Source organism: Esox lucius, chromosome 3 (genome assembly GCF_011004845.1).
Source record: "Esox lucius isolate fEsoLuc1 chromosome 3, fEsoLuc1.pri, whole genome shotgun sequence".
In the NCBI taxonomy this organism is placed as follows: Eukaryota; Metazoa; Chordata; class Actinopteri; order Esociformes; family Esocidae; genus Esox; species Esox lucius.
The window spans coordinates 31,381,455-31,403,049 of record NC_047571.1 but is presented as its reverse complement, the minus strand read 5'-3'; the positions used below and the strand labels follow the sequence as shown (position 1 = coordinate 31,403,049).

General features: G+C 42.6%; 1 protein-coding gene across 3 annotated transcripts; it reads right to left on the bottom strand.

Annotated features, from left to right (window-relative positions):
- Positions 1-78: 78 nt before the first annotated feature.
- afg3l2 (AFG3-like AAA ATPase 2) lies at positions 79-9,118 on the bottom strand. 3 transcript variants are annotated; one of them, XM_034289001.1, is made up of 18 exons: positions 8,868-9,118; positions 7,853-7,952; positions 7,647-7,727; positions 7,318-7,445; positions 6,942-7,094; positions 6,695-6,769; positions 6,462-6,586; positions 6,065-6,341; positions 5,415-5,552; positions 5,170-5,323; positions 4,804-4,911; positions 4,410-4,535; positions 4,008-4,118; positions 3,048-3,163; positions 2,555-2,755; positions 2,205-2,399; positions 1,422-1,661; positions 79-1,376 (listed from the first exon to the last, which is right to left on the bottom strand). In XM_034289001.1, exons 1-17 carry the CDS (start codon positions 8,961-8,963, stop codon positions 1,425-1,427), a joined length of 2,421 nt encoding a protein of 806 aa, XP_034144892.1. In that variant the 5' UTR covers positions 8,964-9,118; the 3' UTR covers positions 79-1,376; positions 1,422-1,424. The 3 variants fall into 3 exon arrangements, with proteins under 3 accessions (XP_034144892.1, XP_010893689.1, XP_010893690.1); XM_010895387.3 differs by having other exon boundaries at positions 79-1,661; XM_010895388.3 differs by having other exon boundaries at positions 79-1,661; positions 6,462-6,583.
- Positions 9,119-21,595: the final 12,477 nt, after the last annotated feature.

Genomic DNA, 21,595 nt, shown 5'->3' with positions numbered 1-21,595 from the left:
CATTCTCTTCAGTCCGGTGTAGATGAACAAAGCAATATTGTGGACACAAATTCATGCAAAAAAGAAAAACTGATTATGTTCACTTTGAATACATCGATCATGTTTATTTACACAGATGGCATAAATAAATCTAAACGGAAAAATGTTCTACACATTACATCAGCCTACGTCTTGAGTGGGACAATACAGTGTAGATAACAAGGCTGTATTGGATGATAATTATTGATAATATTCCAAAACAGCACATACATAGAACTCCCAATGGCCGGCATGATAATGTAGCATTGTACTGCAGGGTAATAAATATTGATAACTTTGTGTTCATGAAGCTTGCTGGAGAAGTGTTCACTTTAGCTAACCTAGGCAATGAGGGAGTTTCCTCTGAATGCTTTTTTTTTTTAGATAAGCAACAGACTTTATACAGTCAGTTGAAAACTGAGACATAGAATTGGCCTTTTGCGTGTCAAACAAAGCAGAAGTGTATGCCTTTTTTACTTGAGGTTATAAATGTTTTGAAAAAGAGCCATCATAAACTTCAGCTAACTTTAACCCCACCTAGCTAAAAAGCAGAATAAATTAGTCGGTTGGAAGCTCCTGACATTAACTTCAGTGCAAAACCATGCACATGGGTCAGAATCTTCAAAGCTTGGATGGATAAAAACACTTGATTTGTATACTACTGTTTCACTAAAAAACAAATATTTTCAAAGTGCCAGGTATTTGTTTCTGACTGATAATTACAAGTATGATGCAATGGTTTAAAAATCGTTCATTACGAAAGTCTGTTCATGAAGTGTTATATTTTCTGTTTATTTTCTTAAATCCGTCCAAACCTTGGCATACTTTGCCAGTCATCTTTACTAACCGGTCTCCCCTTTCCTCCTCCAAAGAGAACAAATTGAATCAAACGGAGTAGACATTCATTCATCTTTATATTTGTTCAGGTATAAGAGTTTGACTCCCACTTCACAGAAGCAAATGTAATGGTTGCAAGCTTACATTCTTTCCTAATTAGTAATTGCACGACCACATACTTCTCTGTATATAAATAGCTGCTCAATTTAACAGCACTCCAGTTTGCCTTCTACTCAAGGGGTATGAAGTCCAATCAAGGACATCACGTCCATCTCAGCCCCAAATACAGCACTCAGAGGCCTGTTCCTTTTTTTGTTGCCATGTAGAATAGGGGATAAGTACCTTTTGACTATGATATTTATTTCCGCAAATGTTGCAAACCTTTCATCCGACTGAAAACGGCCACAGTCCCTTGCAAAATAACCCAACCGACCAATCAGAGGGATGCTGGATGTGACCGATGACGTTTAGGTGGGACTTCCAAGGGATCCATTCTAACATCCAGCAGTTCAAATCTCAATATGCACAAAAATAAACAACAACAACCATGTGAGTCCAGGTGGTCTCCCTCAGAAAGGCATCCCTCCTGATATCTGTCGGGCCACCTGCTCCTCTGTGCTCTCCTCCTTGTCGCGCTCCTTGTTCCAGTCCTTGAGGCCCTCGGGCAGAGACGTGTCCTCGTCCATCCCCCCGGTACCTTCCACAAACTCCTCATAAGAGGACTTCTCGGTAAACGGTCGCAGCCCCAGCAGCTCCACCATGTCGTTCTTGTCCAGGACCTCTTTCTCCAGCAGACGCAGTGCCACCTAACAAGGACAATTATTAAATATATGTTATACCTTTATATAGGTTGTGCATTACAGGCGTATGATTAAGTGTGTGTGATTGAAATGGTAAACCTATAGGTAAGTGTGTGTAAGATATTGTGTAGACCAGTGGTTCCCAACTACGGTCCTCAAGTACCCCCAACAGTACACATATTCATTGTAGCCCCAGCCAAGCACAGCTGATTCAACTTGTCAACTAATTATCAGGCTCTCATTGAGTTGAATCAGCTGTGCTTGTACAGGTCTACAACAAAAATGTGTACAGTTGGGGGTACTCGAGGACCGGAGTTGGGAACCACTGGTGTAGACCATGGCTACTCGACTATGGTCCTGGAGAGCCAAAACACTTCCGGTTTTCAGCATCTAGTTCACACAAGGGACCGATTTTAACTCCGGGACGCCAGATGAGCGCAAATCCCAGAAAGACAAGTGTTTTGGCCTTAAAATACACTTTACAACAAGTTTGTTTGGGCTCTCCGTGACCGGTGTGGAGTAGCCCCGGTGTTTCCTCCCCCCACCCACCTTCTCCACATCGGCCTTCTTCTCGGCCAGCAGGGCGTGCGTGCGCTCGTAGGCCTCCCGGATGAGGTTGCGAACCTCCGTGTCGATGAGGCGCGCCGTGGCTTCGCTGTAGGGCTTCTCCAGAGTCATCTCGCCCTGCCGGGGCAAGTCAAAGGACACCTGGCCCACCTTTTCGTTCATGCCGAACTGCACGATCTGCCGAGGCAGAGTGGAAGGGGGGGGGGGGGAAACCTGTCACATCTTATCGGAACGTGCCCGTCCTAATGACCAAAAACGTAAGGAACCCTGTGTAACCCAGCCTGGTGAAACACAGAGGAAAACTTGAATAAAAGGCGGAATGCGAAGCGGACCTGGGCGTAGGCGCTCTGGGTGACCTTCCGGAGGTCGTCCTGCGCCCCGGTGGTGATGCGTCCGAAGAAGATCTCCTCGGAAACGCGCCCGCCCAGCGTCATGCACATCCGGTCCAGCAGCTGCTCCTTGGTGTACAGGTACTGCTCCTTGGGGAGGTACTGGGCGTAGCCGAGCCCCTTCCCCCTGGGGATGATGGACACCTGGAGGGTGGACCGGGGTCCGTCCGGGAAAGGAACAAATTTACGACGCAGATTCCCGAAGACGAGCGGTTACCGATCAACCCGCGTTATCGGCCAGCGTTAGCCAAAAGGTCCACGAGTAAAAACAACTACCGCTTTAGCATGTCGCAGTGTTTACGGAAATCCTCTACAGCTGGAGGCTGCCAACTCAACAGAACAGCCCATTTTAACATGACCACACGTCCTCAGGACCAGCCATATCGGCATAGCCAGACTACAGCCGCTCAGGTAGACGTCGGTGACAGGGGCCTACCTTGAGCAGAGGGTCGGCGTGCTCCAGGTACCAGCCGGCGACGGCGTGGCCAGCCTCGTGGTAGGCCACGGTCTTCTTCTCCTCCGGCTGCAGGACCTGGGACTTCTTCTCCAGACCTGGTCGTTCAACCACAGAAAGGAGTTTGACAGACCTGCCCCGCCCATTGCAAGAGGCGTCAAAAGTATGATCGACGTTTATGTTCTGACCTTCGTTGCTGTGTGAAAATGTGTTGATTCAGTTTAAAATAGTCTTCTATTTGCCTTTTTTATTTTTCATCAGTATAGTGAGTCTGGAAACAGCCCTAATGTAGTTTGGCCACACTTTAACTATTTAAAACAATTTAATAATTAATAGTCTGTCACTGCGTCATTGCTTTATTTCCAAGAAATAATTCATATTTAGACTCTTACTTCATGTGCAGTCAGACAGACTTGTCCAAGTACAGCAGGTTGTCCAAGTACAGTAGACATGTTGCCAAGCGTTATATTAGACTGATCAAAACGAATGATTAAACCTGACTCAAAAGCCGCCAAATGTAATCCTGTTGGACAGTACCAAGCCACACTAATTCAGTTTGACAGTATTACAATACATTATTTTATATAACACATTACAGTTCACATTAAATGCCCTGCTGCCCTGACTGTTCGCTGTGGCCAAGACAATATCAAAATCGCAAAGATGATTGAAACATTCGGACTGATCAAAACACTGATGGTGTCCAGCACATACATGAACATCCCAATGACTGCCATGATAATATAGCATTGTACTGCAGGGTAATAAATCCTGACAGCTTTGTGTTCACAGAGCTTGCTGGAAAAATATTTACTGACAGGCCACAGCCAGACATGGGTAGAGACACATTTGGAAACAATGTATTGCCGGGTCTGTGGCAGTAATGAACCAATAGAAAAAAACCGCAAAAACCCACAGAAGAACAGCAATGCTGGTTCTCACCTCCGATCACACGTTCAATGGCCTGCTCAAAGTGCTTTTGGTTGATGGAGTCGGCCAGGTGACGCGCGGCGATCAGCGCGGCTTCATTGCACACATTGGCAATATCGGCACCTGACAAAGTAGCATGCAACAATTTTTGTCCTATTTCAACCTAAAGGCTGAAAACAATGACACGATACGAGCAGGTAAAACCTTTGAAAGGAGTGCAAACGACAAGCAAAAAATGCTTTGGAAACAACAGCACTTTGGATTTACGAGGCAAATGTGCGTCTATTCTGAATACATGCAAGTGTAGGAGGTGTCTGTCAACAGGATGCTTATAACGCGTATTAATTAAATGGCCTACACACACAATCAATAGCCATTCTGACACCTAGAGCAGCTCTGACTGAAAAAAACTACCTGAGAATCCAGGGGTGAGAGCAGCCATTTTCCTAGCGAGGGCTTCTTTGTTCATCTCCGCGTCCATTTTCAAAGGCCGCAAATGCACTTTGAATATGGATGATCTGCCTTTAATGTCTGGATGACCTAAGAAAAAAATTATAATGTTCACCATGTTAAAAACCATATACATTTCAAAGAATTGGATGTGCTTTTGAGACTTACAAGATTTAACAGTTTTGCTAACTGTAAACTGGCCATGCCACACTTCAGGATCCGTCATAGATTATAACCGTAACCAGACACCCGTTTTACAACTGTACGCGTCCTTGTATTAAGGGTTCATAACTCTTCAGCACGTCCCACAGAGGGACCATTCGAGGAGAGCAGTCAGAGGCATGCAATGAACCAGTACCAATATAAATCTGCCTGTCGAAGCGTCCGGGCCTCATCAGGGCTGGGTCCAGGATGTCGGGTCGGTTGGTGCCCGCCAGTACCACCACATTGGTCGCCGTGTTGAACCCTGGCAACGGAGAACCGGAAGGTCACAATACGTGTGAGCGACACACACTCATTTAGACCTTTTAAAAACACGCCCAATTCCAAAACCCTCGGGGGTTTTCTGCGCTGACAGGCCAATCGACAACCCCAAATAGTAAGCGCAAAGAATGTTTGAGATGGACAATGCACGCCGTTCACTGGGAGACTTCGTCAGCAATCCCATCCGACGACTCTACTAAGGACTAAGGCTGTGAACAGACTGGAACCCGGCGACACACACCGTCCATCTCCACCAGCAGCTGATTGAGTGTGTTCTCCTGCTCGCTCTGGCCCCCGAAGTTCCCCCTGCCTCGCTTGCGACCGACGGCGTCAATCTCGTCGATGAAGAGGATGCACGGGGCGTTCTTACGGGCCATGACGAACAGGTCCCGGACCTGGAGAGATGTGAGATATAAAAGGGCATAATTAAAAGAACACTAATGCAATTCTCACGTGACACCAGGTTCCGGTGATGTCGGCACTTACCCGGGCAGGCCCCACACCCACAAACATCTCCAGGAACTCCGAGCCGTTGACGGTGATGAAGGGGACGTCAGCCTCTCCGGCGGTGGCCTTGGCCAGCAGGGTCTTCCCGGTCCCGGGGGGTCCCGTCAGGATGGCCCCCTGTGAGTTACAAGTGTGGGTGGAGTATGACTGGTGGGGTTTCTCAAGTTGCCCCCATGAAAGGCGGTCACTTGCTCTCAAAAGATTCAGCGAGGTTCTCTCTCAGGGTTCCCACACCTTCATGAACATCATCAAATTCAAGGACTTTTCAAGGACTTTCCTGGCTCAATTCCCTCTAGGACCCAACATGGCGCAGTTTGAGACATGGATCAAGGTTCATTACTGTTACAACACTGAGAATGTCTATAATGAGTCAGCTTTACAGAAGTTCACAGACAACACTTAGAGAGTGGCTTGAATGTGTGAACACTTCTCAATTGTGCTGTGTCACAGTGAAGACAGACCACCTGGTCTCTTCAATTTCAATTCTTACACAATATATAAATTCAAGCACTTTCACTGACCCATGTCTATTTTCAAAAACTTTCAAAGCCTTGATTTGTTTTTCTGAAATTCACAAACTCCCTAGGATTTCAAGGACCCGTGGGAATCCTGCTCTCAGCTCGGCTCACCTTAGGGATCTTGGCGCCCAGGTCCTGGTACTGCTTTGGGTTCTTCAGGAAGTTGACAAACTCCATGATCTCCAGCTTGGCCTCCTCGCAGCCCGCCACGTCCTTGAACTTGACGTCGATCTCGTCGCGGAGCACCTTTGCCGTGGTCTCACTGACACTGAAGAGGCCGCCCATGCCCCGCCCCCCCGGGCGGCCCACACCCCCCGGCCCACGTCGTAACACGAAGAGCAGGAAGCCAATGATCAGCACCGTCGGCAACATGCTGAGGAGGAACGTCCTGCAGGGTGCAGAAGAGACACGCTGGTGAAAAAAGGCCAGGGCCGCAACCAATAGGGCAACTTGGAACGTTTTGGTGCTGCCCTTCTTACTGGACAAGTTATCCACGTGTCTTATTTACCCATCGCTTTCAGCGGAGTAGACCACTGGCAGACGGTTTTCCCCCTCAATCCCCATCTCGTTCTGAGCCGTCTCCAGGTTCCGCTCAAACGTGTCCACACTGCCAATGTTGAACCACACATACTGCTGAAATAGGAAAGAGAGGGAAAAAAACTGTTGTTATCAGCGTTGGTTCTGAATGGAGAGGCTGAGAACACGTGCACAACAAGAAAACGTGACTGATGCAAGACTCACTCCATCCACAGGAGTCTTCCCAGGTGAAAACACCACTTTCACATAGCGCTTGTTTATAACCTCCAGTCTGTCGACCTGGAGAGGAAAGAAAAATAATAATAAAAAAAAAAAAAATGTGAGTAACTTCAAAAGAGAAGATGTGCGACTGACCCAGCTTACTTAAAGAGTAGCCAGAGCAACTTTAGGACCTGTTGCATAGTTTTAGAAACAATTCACACCATCCTCCAACCTATGATGGAATACTCACAACTTCCTTCGACAGGTAGTTATTGACAAAGTCCTTCCAGGTGACCTCCCTCCCGCCGTCCCGGAAGAAGACGTAGTACATGACTGTGATCCAGAACGCAGCACTGCTCAGCAGGTACATCCTGAACTCCTTGTCGTCCCATGGCACGTCACCCTGACCATCAAATGAAAAATGTAGCGTTTGTCCGTTTCCATCCACCACGTGGTCTCGCGCGGCATCGCACGGCCGCGGTGGAGCTGGGTTTACGTCACCGCGGCAACGATACAAGTCTTAAGAGTAGCGCAGAGTTCAGTGGACGAGGAGGCCGTAGCGCACGCAAACAGGCCCGTGTCACATTAGGTGAACTTCAGACAGGTTTCGGGTGTTTGACGCTCACCTTTTGAAGCCGGGAATACCAGTGGGACTCCTCCTTCCTGCCTCCTCTTTTCCCCCCTCCGCCCCCTCCACCTCCACCTTCAGCAGATTTGCCAGTGGCCTTCTGTGCATTGGTGGTTGGCTTGGCCTCTGAGAACACAGAATCGGTGTTCAGACTTACAGCAAGTCGACCCTCAGCCTGGACATTACATTTGTGTAGAGGCTCACAATGGCCTTCGTGTTAATGTATTACAGCGCATCTGAAAACTGTTAATCACAGCCCTGAAATTAAGTTAGACATTAAATGGCGATGTTCAGTTGGATGTAACAGCGGCCGGCGGTATAAATGACCTTTGGCTTCTCCACTTGCTGGGTTGGGCTCACTGCTCTTCGGAGCATTCTTTGGACCATTGGGGAAATATTTTTCAAATCCTGAAGCAAGAACACCAAACTTTAGCAAGTGCAAAATCATAAATAGTCACGCAGAACTTATCCTGACATAAAGTAATGTGTCTCTTTAATATTTGCCAGAATACAGTAAACGCTGAGGTGCATACCTTTTGGAGGCTTGGAGCAGAGTCTTTGATAGGCACCTAACACCTGTTCAAAAAGGTTCCTCCTTTCGAGCGCAACCTGGCTTTCTGCTTGGACAGAAACCTTTAAAATGAAAGATGACAATCAATACAATGCAGGCCACTGAGTACACTTTGTCATCCAATGCGACCTAGTTGTGTAGATGTTACTAATGGGCTACCCTGGAATCAAACCCACATCACAGGAGATATTGTCCGCTCTATGCTGATGATAGGAATCCAGGATGAGAATTAAATAAGAGGGGAAATAATTGCACCAAATAAGCTAATACATCACAATGCTAGATGTTCTAATTGATTCAAAACCCAGTACACCTTTCATCAATCAACTGAACTGACGTTACATCTAATGTGGTCATTAGGAAAGATCAGGCAATGGAAAGACCCAGCCATATACATATATTGATATAGTAGAAGCCCAAAATGTCAATGTCCATGCTAATACCGGCTTTTGACATTAAAGGCCAAATCATTCTCTATCCTTCTCAAATCATACCTTTGGGGAAATAGGCCCCACAGATAAACTAGGGGATGTCTCTCCATCAGCTATATTGATAGAAATCAACAGCATCGAACACAGCGAAGCACAGCACATCATTGCAATTTTAGCACGAAGCAAAACAAGGCGTGACAACGAATTTAAGAAAAACTAAAAGAAACAGCCACTAGCTAGTTATCGAAAGGAATAATTTCCCATTAATCTGTTGCATTTCCTGTAGTGTCACGTTATGAACGTTGGCAATGTCAACCGAAGGCCTGTTATGCTAGACAGCTAGTTCGAATAACATGTTGTTTTACTGGGCATAATAGCTAAAAACAATTTCTTAGAAACATGCGAAATTGTCCTGTCTACGATCAAAACGTAGTTACTGATTATGTAGTTAAAGCAAAGCAAGAAACGACTACATGTTTGGTATGATATAACGTCGCTAGCTACTACAGTACAGTACAGTACTGTAGCTAGATAGCTGCAACTCACCAGTCGTGCACAGCTAGCTCTTCTGACGTTTGGAGGCAACAACATGTTTAATATATTCCTACTAACTCTTGACAAGCCAAGGTATCGGTGAGCCATTCTGCCGTATTAACACCTTGGCTATACTAAAAGAAATGTCTCTTAAATACTTATGACAAAATTGTTTTGAAGACTTAGCCAGCTATCTGATCCATTAACTGTCCCATTTCCTAACACAAGCCGCCATTCTTTTTTGCATACATCAAAATTACGCGATGACGCAGGCACGCACAAGTAGCCTTTAGTTTTGAGCTCATGTCTTTAGCAGTGGTTCACAACTTCGGTACTCGATTGCCTGGCTGGGGCTACAATGACAATGTGTACTGTTGGGGGTACTTGAGGACTGTGGTTGGGAACCACTGGAGACTGAATATTGCCAACATTATTGTGTTTACAGCACATAACTCACAAATGTACATGCAGCAGCAAATCCATGGTGGTAAACCATGATTCATATGTATACACCGCACTCACAAATGGGTAGTTGGAAACGTAAAGAAAATGCACTAATGTAAGTCACTATCCACAAATAAAAACTACCTGAGTCACATTTCTAAAATAGAACATGCAACCATTCTAAAATGCAACCAGATTTGTCAGTCAATACTTTTGTGTTAGAATTGTTAAGTGTACTTATATGGATCAGGTTGTGTGTGGATCTGTTTGCATTTGTGCAAAGAAATATGGCCGTTACGTTCTGGGTCAAGGTCACAGGTCAACAATCCACAAATGCGAGTGAGACCGCTACACAACAACATGCCCAGGAATGCATCTTTTATTAATGAAATAATCCGTCAATCAAAATGATTTTATAAAACTATTTTTACATTAGCATTTGTCACAAAATAGTTATACATATACCCAGCCTAAAACGTAAAATACAGGCATTACATTTTAAATGAACACATTTCTCCAGTTATTATAGAAGAAAGTAACCTCAGTAACAGTTAAATATTTTAATGTATGATAACAGCAACAAGCTCTGATGACACTAAGATCGATTAGTAGGATTTGTAGAGAGAAACAAAGTATTTTCCGAAATTCTTAATTCAGACAAAACACAGCAAAGTAGGGCATTATTTCAGTACAATACATGAATGCACTAGATTGTAACGTAAACCTTTTTTTTCAAATGTAATCTTTTCCACGCATGAAGTTTTGAGATCAGATATTAATGCACATTTCATATAGTGGCACACCTGTCCATTTCTTTGTGCACAAAAATAATTTGGTGCCTAATGGCAGCATTTCTCAAAGTCAGATCTGTGGATAGTGGACCTCGCCAGGGCTTACTTGGTTCTATGAAGGAAGCATCTATGCAATTAATGGGACTTTTTCAGGAGGGATATGCCACGGAACAGCAGGACGGTTGCCGGTCCAAGGACCTCGGTTTGAGAAACATTGTGTAACACTTGTGAATCTGCCTGTATAAGGCATTAAAATATTGCATTGCAAGAATGCTCCATTTTACTGGGTTTTGTCTGACTTTAAAGATCCAGAAAATACTTGTTTTATCTCTACAAAGCCTATCTATTGATCGAAAGGTAATGTTGATGCAAAATGGGTATGGAGGATCATTGATTATAAATACTGCAAAAAGTACCAGGCATTAAAAAGTTGTTTTATGTACTATAACACAATTTGACTGTAACCTTGAATAAAGTTTGTATTATTTTGTAGAATGCCTACATAGATCATTAAACATCAGTGAATTGTGAAATTATCTATGGTATCTCAATTCATAAATAAAAAAAAAAGAAAATTGCTAAGACTTTCTAAGAGTGTGAAGCGTGGAGCGTTACAGCCAGTCAGGCCAGTAATATCTGGACCTGTTCCAACCTGCGTTCTCCACTTGAAGACCGAACAACAAAATCTGGCACTGAAAAACCAATAGACTAGTTTGGCTAAAAGAGTAGTAGAAATGTTGTCACTGGACACATCTCTTCATGTCACATCTTGATTAAGAACTGATATCTCTTCTTGGATTATTGACCAAGGATTCTCTGTACAACACTCAGCAGTATGTAACAATTTACATACATAAACAAATATAATAAAAATATTACACCAATAAAGTAAAATTGTTATGTTTCTGTTGGTCTGCAGCACTACTAACTATGGCTTATGAACTCAATTGAATCCAGTCCTAGCCTTACAGCAACCGGGAAAGTCAGCCATCAGTCAGGAACTGGTTAATAGTAGGGCTTTCACTTGGACAAAACGTTGTTGCGGAGATGGAGAATTTGATAAGAACACTTTCTGTAATTATCTGCTGAGAATACAAACTACACAAAATTTCAGCTGCGGGGACATTTTCGGTCACAGCGTTTAGCACACAGAACGCCTATGAGAAGAGAATGCTGGCCTTATGTCCTGGGAGAAGGCAGGTTGGGCCTGGAGAAGAATATCTCTGTTCTGTGTGTTGATGATGAGGATTTAGGTTATATAGTTGTTGTACTTATGTTTAGTGTTGGCGTTCTGCATATGTGTGGAATCTCAACTTTACACAGTCTCTGCTCTACTCATGGAGCACGACATATCTAGCAAACAGTGCCCTTTCACACATCAATATATTTACCCAAGATCACATTAATCAAAATGAATGGTGTAGGTTTGGCATTAATAATTACACATTGCTTTCATCGACATACATAAATAACCTGAGTGTGCAAGCTGTGGTTGTTTGGACAGGACATTCAGCCATGTCCGGCGTTATGAGGAATCTGGTGGAGGACGAGGAGAGATACGTGAAGTCCTTCCGGTTGTTCCTGGAGCGCTCTTCTGAACATCAATGCATGCGGGACTTCATCCGCACCACGCTGCACAACATACTGGACAGGCAAGAGTTCTGAAATACTAGCCAAATAACATCTTTACAAGTTTTACATGTAATTCATTCTCAGAAACCCTTATATGGAGAGGCTTACAGGGGCAAAACGTTTTGGTGCCTAGCCTAAGGGCTCTGGGATTCGAACCAGCAACCTAACCACCAAGGTGGCCAGTGAACTTCCTTCACTGGTTGTATCTAAAACTCTAGGCTACTTAAGCAGCAAACATTGTATGGTGCTACTACTGCCTGTCCTGAAGCCACAATATCCTGCCTGTCTTCCCCAGCATTGGAAAGGGAAAAACCAGCGTTAATGTGATGGGAGTCGGAAGCGGAGCGGGGAGAGAGTGACAAGCTGTTACCAGGGATTACAGTCCGGTAGATAAACACGTGACAAATATTGACTTTGCTGGGAGATCAAAGTTTACACACCAATAGCGTACCAACAGGCAGTCAACCTGTACTACCTTAAATTCACCTGGAATAAGATGACTGCTGCTGAGTTTGAGAAGCACTGGACCGAGAACAACCAAACCAAGAAAATGGACTTCATACACATGTTACAGGTCCAGGCCTCCCACATGATACATGTCAGTACCTCAGAACCTCCCACATGGTACAGGTCAGAACCTCCCACATGGTACAGGTCAGAACCTCTCTCATGATACAGGTCAGTACCTCAGAACCTCCCACATGATACAGGTCAGTACCTCAGAACCTCCCACATGATACAGGTCAGTACCTCAGAACCCCCCACATGATACAGGTAAGTACCTCAGAACCTCCCACATGATACAGGTCAGTACCTCAGAACCCCCCACATGATACAGGTCAGTACCTCAGAACCCCCCACATGATACAGGTCAGTACCTCAGAACCTCCCACATGATACAGGTCAGTACCTCAGAACCTCCCACATGATACAGGTCAGTACCTCAGAACCCCCCACATGATACAGGTCAGTACCTCAGAACCTCCCACATGATACAGGTCAGTACCTCAGAACCCCCCACATGATACAGGTCAGTATCTCAGAACCTCCCACATGGTACAGATTCTATTTTGCCATATACTCTGCTTTCATTTAACATCACCTCAGGTGTCTGTTTTACAGTTTTTTTTTTCAGAAAGGATGAAGGAGTTTGTGACAGCAGCTATATCTACATTTTTATTTCCTGCGATTTTCTATGATTTATATTTTTAATGAACTACTTTCTATTGTTGTGTGACGTCAACCTGTTGAAGCAGCTAATTAAAATGACTGTAATAATTCAGCAGTCATGCGATTCTGGATCAGTGATATCCATTGCAGTGTCACAAACCATAAACATATTTGGGTTTAGATGTCCTTCGATTTGATAGATTGTAATATTTCAGATTTATTTAACTGAAGTAGTACATTGTTTCATTATGTGTAGGTTGCTTTAGAAATGATAAAAAGCACAAGAATGGATCTGGAGGATGTCACTTTAATTTCTTATTCTGAGGGAGGGTGTCAATAGGTGATGGAAGAGTTTTGGTTGAAGTTGATCTTTCAACCATCTTGCCTCAGTAGAAATCTTCAAATTAAAAACCTAATCTTTTATATAATCACACATTGGATGTATGCTCAGATATTTTTTGGGATTATACAATAAACTAGTAGACCATATACTGCAAAAGCCTTTTTATCATCGCAACAAAAACATCAGAAATCTGACTTTTTCCTTTCACTTTGAAATCGTTGTAAATAATGTAGGATTTGGCAAGCTGTGATGTACCAAAACTAATGACATTTTAACTGTCATGTTTGAACATTATCTGTTGCCCATACATTTTATTAATTTACACATTGAGGCTGAAGTCTCATTTTCAAGTGGGCCCTGCAATACACACATAACAAATAAATAAAAATAAATGAAATACATGATGAAAAAAATGCACATTAAGAGAATATCTGAAATCAATGTAATACACATACAAATCCAATGATGAAGCATCCTGGCATTTATTCCACACAGAGTCAACTCAATAAGTATTGAGACCCTTCATATTAAGCAAAGCCTAGTGTAAAAATTAACAACACAATGATGCAAGGCAAACAAGAGGGAGCTGTGTACTTTCATTACAACAAAACATTTTATTTAGGCATATGATCTTTTCTGCAAAACAGGTTTCGGCACCCCTAGAATCAATATTTCATGAATCCTCCCCTGGAGTGGATAACAGCACTGAGCCTCTTCCTGTAAAGTCTGACAGAGTTGGCTTGCAACCCTCTTCTATACCGTAGATTTCAATATCCTGAAAAGTCTTGGGTTTGCGCTTGTTGATTTCATCTTCATGAGAACAAATAACATTTGTTATAGGTTCAATTTCCTCAGACTTTAGCAAAATGTCAGGCCAAAGAAAAAACAAGTGTTGCATGTCCTCTGCAGAAGACCAAGATCCAATGAACTTTCGGGTTGTTGAACACAAAGGTAATGTTTGCTCTGTGTCTACCAACACACAAACACATACACTGTCAACATTTAGTCTATCTGTCCTGTGTTAAGATGAAGACGAATGGCTTCTTGAGCGTCTTGCTGGTTTATTCAGCAACCGTGTTGATTACAGCAAATGGCCTGAGCAACTATGATATATTGAGGGAGGTTGAGAAGAAATATGTTGACATGGCTATTAAATACCTAAATGAGGAAAACAGGTTGGGGCCAAAAATGCCAACAAATGAGCACTTCAATTTTCTACAATTTAATAGGGAACCTGTGGTAAGTAATGGCTGATTAATTAATTGTTGTATTTTGAGTGTTATACTATTCTCACTTGTAAATTAATGTAATGTGTTCTGTCTTTAGGTCAACCCTTGGGAAGTTAAAGTCTATGCGCTGTTGAAAGCAACAGTCTGCCCTAAGGCCAGCAGTAGCAGTGGACACAAACATCGCAGTGACTGTGCATTTAAACTCAGAAGGGTGAGTAGTTCAGATCCCCCATGAGAGATAATCTACTCTGCTTTCAGCACTAGTTAACATGCAATATCTGTTGTAGCAGTAGCCTTGTGTGATCGTTTCTGATCTGTGAAAGTAATGAAGCTGAAACACAAGACCTAAGAGAAAAGTAATGGACTATAAAGATAAGGGGTTCGGGTTTATATAAGGGGTTCAGGTTCATATAAGGGGTTCAGGTTCATATAAAGGGTTCATGTTCACCCATTTCCAAATGCAGCATTGTGCCATTTGATACAGTCAATAAACCACTGTCCACATGTCTATAATGTCTTGCTTCATATCCTTTCTCTGTAGCCCTTCATAAACTGTATAATTTGCAACGACAACTTCACAAGCAATGATGCCTATATTCAGTGTGATCGCCACAAGGATGTGGAAGAGGTAAACATTGTTTCATAAATTAATGTGTAGCTCATGAATCATCAATTTGTTAGGATCCTAATTAAACTCAAACACATTTATTTAAAATATATAATTAGCTAATATAATCATTGTTTTCAAAAGAATGACAAACGACATGAAAAGTGTCCAACTACTCATCTTCCTGGAGTTGCAACACCTATGGCAAGACATAATGAAGAAAAACTTCAGACTGGATGCCTTGGTTGTTTCTGATGGCCTTGGCAAACATGGATGGTCTGAGGCACTTCTTATAAATCACCTGTTTCTGTCTTTGGATTTTCAATGTTCTCTTCTCTTGTGAGGTTTCAGCATAAAGCAGTGGTGTTAAACATGCTCTTGATGTGACATTTTTCTAGCCCTTTATTAATTCCTAAAAGTATTACTAATTTGCAAAGTGCTTAACTGTGACTTCACAAGAATCACCCCACTGTTTATTCTGTAGCACGCTTTCTAAAGACTGTACTGTCTGGCCTATATGGATTTATCCAACCTGTGTAACAGAATGTGAGTGGTGGAACTCAAATATAGAGTTGTGACCAAATAAAAAATAAAGCAATTATTGGACTTTCACACTTTTAAATAGCATTTCTTTTTTTATTTTGGGAGGATAATTGCTTGTGTCTGCCTATTGGTTGCAGTAAAGGAGGAAATGCAGCCTGGTCTCTAGCTCTCTAATTAAAGGTTGAATAGAGCAAACATGTATAATTATCCCCTTCTCTCTGGCCAGCCAGGTCTGTAAGTGATGGACAGGATTTACTTGGGTGTTTGAATGTGGAATCGAATTAATGACAAACCCTTATTGAAATAGCAGCTTTTGTTGATGTAATGGCTGAAATCAAGACAAACATATTTTCACTTCTAATAAGATCTTAAAACCAACAAAATTACACCAGAATGTAAGAATTATTATCAGAGAAATCTGTGATGCCGTGAGTTCTTTTGTTGATATTGACAGTATCGTGAGTGGATTGACGGTGCTGTGAAAAGAATGAAGGATGAGCTTTGATTGAAATCTATGACCAGGCCCTGTTTAGAGATATGATGTAATATATGGCATGAATATACTTTCATACTTATAAATATACTTTCAAGTATATTAAAACGTAATTGTTCTAACTTTCAGTCAAACAAAGTTGGATTGCCAAACTGGCTTTAAGAGCTGTGGAAATGTAGGCAATTTCTAACTCTGTACCGTTTAGGTCAGGTTCCTTGATACAGATAATACCGATTAAATTATTGTTTACATTCGATTTAAGTATGGTACAAGAAGAAATGCTGAAATAGGCCTACCTTCACAACTTATCTTTCAGATAGGGACACAATATATTGATGTTATATTTTGTGTTGAGAATAATAATACAAATAAATGTTGAAATATGGATCATGGAGGAGCAGCAAACAACATACATTTCACGGTTTATTCTAAAGTTGTTGTTTTTTCTTAGATGTGTGTAAATTAACTTTTTTGTTTTTCATGAGAACACATAAACAACATATTTACTATAGGTTCAATTCTCCAGACTTTTGCAAAATTTCTGGCCAAAGAAAAACATGTGTTGCATTTCCTGTGCAGAGGAACAAGATCCAATGAACTTTTGGGATGTTGAACACAAAGGTAATGTTTGACATGGCTATTAAACATACAAATGAGAAAAACTGTTTGGGGAACAACATGCCAAATAATGAGCACTTCAATTTTCATCAAATTATTGGGGAATCTATGGTAAAGAAATGGCTCAATTATTAATTGTTGTACAAACCTGATTCCAAAAAAGTTGGGACACTGTACAATTGTGAATAGAAACAGAATGCAATGATGTGGAAGTTTCAAATTTCAATATTTTATTCAGAATACAACATAGATGACATATCAAATGTTTAAACTGAGAAAATGTATCACTTTAAGGGAAAAATAAGTTGATTTTAAATATCATGGCATCAACACCTCTCAAAACAGTTGGAACAAGGCCATGTTTACCACTGTATGGCATCCCCTCTTCTTTTTATAACAGACTACAAACGTCTGGGGACTGAGGAGACAAGTTGCTCAAGTTTATGAATAGGAATGTTGTCCCATTCTTGTCTAATACAGGCTTCTAGTTGCTCAACTGTCTTAGGCCTTCTTTGTCGCACCTTCCTCTTTATGATGAGCCAAATGTTTTCTATGGGTGAAAGATCTGGACTGCAGGCTGGCCATTTCAGTACCCAGATCCTTCTTCTATGCAGCCATGACATTGTAATTGATGCAGTATGTGGTCTGGCATTGTCATGTTGGAAAATGCAAGGTCTTCCCTGAAAGAGACGACATCTGGATGGGAGCATATGTTGTTCTAGAACTTGGATATAACTGTCAGCATTGATGGTGCCTTTCCAGATGTGTAGGCTGCCCATGCCACACGCACTCATGCAACCCCATACCATCAGAGATGCAGGCTTCTGAACTGAGCGCTGATAACAACTTGGGTTGTCCTTGTCCTCTTTAGTCCGGATGACATGGCATCCCAGTTTTCCAAAATGAACTTCAAATTTTGATTTGTCTGACCACAGAACACTTTTCCACTTTGCCACAGTCCATTTTAAATGATCCTTGGCCCAGAGAAAACGCCTGCGCTTCTGGATCCTGTTAAGATACGGCTTCTTTTTTGACTTATAGAGTTTTAGCCGGCAACGGCGAAAGGCACAGTGGATTGTGTTCACCGACAATGTTTTCTGGAAGTATTCCTGAGCCCTGTGATTTCCATTACAGTATCATTCCTGTATGTGATGCAGTGCCGTCTCCGGGCCCAAAGATCACGGGCATCCAGTATGGTTTTCCGGCCTTGACCCTGACGCACAGAGATTGTACCAGATTCTCTGAATCTTTGGATGATATTATGCACTGTATATGATGATAACTTCAAACTCTTTGCAATTTTTCTCTGAGAAACTCCTTTCTGATATTGCTCCACTATTTTTCGCCGCAGCATTGGGGGAATTGGTGATCCTCTGCCCATCTTGACTTCTGAGAGACACTGCCACTCTGAGAGGCTCTTTTTATACCCAGTCATGTTGCCAATTGACATAATAAGTTGCAAATTGGTCCTCCAGCTGATTCTTATCTGTACATTTAACTTTTCCGGCCTCTTATTGCTACCTGTCCCAACTTTTTTGGAATGTGTAGCTCTCATGAAATCCAAAATGAGCCAATATTTGGCAAGACATTACAAAATGTCTCACTTTCAACATTCGATATGTTATCTATATTCTATTGTGAATTAAATATAGGTTTATGAGATTTGGAAATTATTCCATTCCTTTTTTACTCACAATGTGTACAGTGTCCCAACTTTTTTGGAATAGGGTTTGTATTTTGAATCTCATAATGTTCTTACTGTTGTAAATAAATGTCATGTTTTGCCTGTAGGTCAAACCTCGGGAAGTTAAAGTCTATGCGGTGTTGAATGCAACAGTCTGCCCTAAGGCCAGCAGTAGCAGTGGACACAAACATCGCAGTGACTGTGCATTTAAACCCAGAAGGGTGAGTAGTTCAGATCCCCCATGAGAGATAATCTACTCTGCTTTCAGCACTAGTTAACATGCAATATCTGTTGTAGCTGTAGCCCTGTGTGATCGTTTCTGATCTGTGAAAGTAATGAAGCTGAAACACAAGACCTCAAAGAAAAGTAATGGACTATAAAGATGAGGGGTTCAGGTTCATATAAGGGGTTCAGGTTCATATAAGGGGTTCGACTGACCCATTTCCAAATGCAGCATTGTGCCATTTGATATAGTCAATAAACCACAGTCCACGTGTATATAACGTATTGCTTCATATCCTTTCTTTGCAGCACTTCATAAACTGTATAGTGTGAAATAACAACTTCACTAGCACTGTTGCCCATATTGACTGTGCTCGCCAAATGAATGTGAACAAGGTACACTTCTAAACATAAAAAAAACCATATATTTAAAAAATATAATTAGCTAATATAATCATTGTTTTTCAAAAGAATGACAAACTACATGAAAAGTGTCCACCATTTCATCTTCATGGAGTTGACACACCTTTGGGAAGATTTTAAGATGAAGGCCTTCAGACTGGATGCCTTGGATGTTTCTGATAACTGACGGGCCTTGTCAAGCATGGATGGTCAGAGGCACTTCTTATAAAACACCTGTTGCTATCTTTGGATATTCAATGTTGCCTTTGTTTTGTGTATCCCTTCAGTTGGCAGGTTTCAGCATTAAGCAGCTGTATCAAACATGCTCTTGATGTGGCATTTTCTAGCCCTTTTTTTAATTCCTTAATGTATTCATATGGCAAAGTGTTAAACTGTGCCTTCACATCATCATCACTTTCTTCCGCTTATCCGGGGCCGGGTCGCGGGGGCAGCAGTCTAAGCAGGGATGCCCAGACTTCCCTCTCCCCAGACACTTCCTCCAGCTCTTCCGGGGGGACACCGAGGCGTTCCCAGGCCAGCCGGGAGACATAGTCCCTCCAGCGTGTCCTAGGTCTTCCCCGGGGTCTCCTCCCGGTGGGACGGGACCGGAACACCTTCCCAGGAAGGCGTTCCGGAGGCATCCGAAACAGATGCCCAAGCCACCTCAGCTGACCCCTCTCGATGTGGAGGAGCAGCGGCTCTACTCTGAGCTCCTCCCGGGTGACCGAGCTTCTCACCCTATCTCTAAGGGATCGCCCAGCCACCCTGCGGAGAAAGCTCATTTCGGCCGCCGGTATCCGGGATCTTGTCCTTTCGGTCATGACCCAAAGCTCATGACCATAGGTGAGAGTAGGAACGTAGATTGACTGGTAAATCGAGAGCTTCGCCTTGCGGCTCAGCTCTTTCTTCACCACGACAGACCGATACATCGACCGCATTACTGCAGAAGCTGCACCGATCCGTCTGTCAATCTCCCGTTCCATCCTTCCCTCACTCGTGAACAGGACCCCTAGATACTTAAACTCCTCCACTTGAGGCAGGCACTCTCCACCAACCTGAAGTGGGCAAGCCACCCTTTTCCGACTGAGGACCATGGCCTCGGATTTGGAGGTACTGATATTCATCCCCACCGCTTCACACTCGGCTGCAAACCGTCCAAGTGCATGCTGAAGGTCCTGGCTTGAAGGGGCCAACACGACAACATCATCCGCAAAGAGCAGAGACGAAATCGTGTGGTCCCCAAACCTGACACCCTCCGGCCCCTAGCTGCGCCTAGAAATTCTGTCCATAAAAATTACGAACAGAACCGGTGACAAAGGGCAGCCCTGCCGGAGTCCAACATGCACAGGGAACAAGTCTGACTTACTGCCGGCAATGCGGACCAAGCTCCTGCTTCGGTCGTACAGGGACCTGACAGCCCTCCACAGGATGCCGCGAGGGACACAGTCGAATGCCTTCTCCAAATCCACAAAACACATGTGGATTGGTTGGGCAAACTCCCATGAACCCTCCATCACCCTGTAGAGGGTATAGAGCTGGTCCAGTGTTCCACGGCCTGGACAAAAACCACACTGTTCCTCCTGAATCCGAGGTTCTACTATCGGCCGCCTTCACATGAATCACAACTGTTTATAATGCAGCACACTTTCTAAGGGCTGTTACTGTCGGGCTACTCATTTATCCAACCTGTGTAACAGAATGTGAATGGTGGAACTCAAATATAGAGTTGTGACAAAGGAAGGAACAAAACATGAAAGTTAAAGCAATTATTGGATTTTCTCTGTTTTAAAATTGCATTTATTAGCATTAAATAGCATTTTCTAACCCTAAACCGTTTAGGTTAGTTCCCTTGAAATAAAGCCTTGTTTTCTGATATGATTTTTGTCAATAATTCAGGTTGCTACATGCAGTGACACAAAGTTAATATTAAAATTATGATTTGCATTACATTTTGGTATGGTACTGGAAGAAATACTGTAATAGGCCTGCCTTCACATCTCATTGTCCAGATAGGAACACTGTGTTTTAACCAAAGTTTGTAATGTCAAAATATTGTTGGTAATATGTTGAAATAATAATTACAAAAATGTTCAAATAAGGATCATGGGGGATCAGCAAACAAAACACATTTCACAGTTTCTTCTACAGTTGTTTTCCTTTTGTTAGATGTGTGTAAATATACTTTCGTTTTATCGTGAGATTAATGTTCATTAATCAAAATATGATGCCACGTGTTTCCTCTGTAGAGGATCAAGATCCAATGAATTCTCGGGAAAGTTGTTGGGACTTGGGTATTTGAATTCGTAATCGATAGAATTGAAATAGGTCGCTACAATATGAAAATATTTTTAAATGTAGCTTTTGTTGATGTAGCTGAAATCTACAAAACGTATTTTCACCTCTTGTAACCAACAATATTACACCAGAATGTCATTATGAATAGCACCTGTACACTGAAGTAGGACGCCATTAATCATGTTTTTATATTTTGTTGGTTTTAACATTATCGTAAGTGAATTGACAACACAATGAAAATGTAAAGATATATTACGTAATATATGC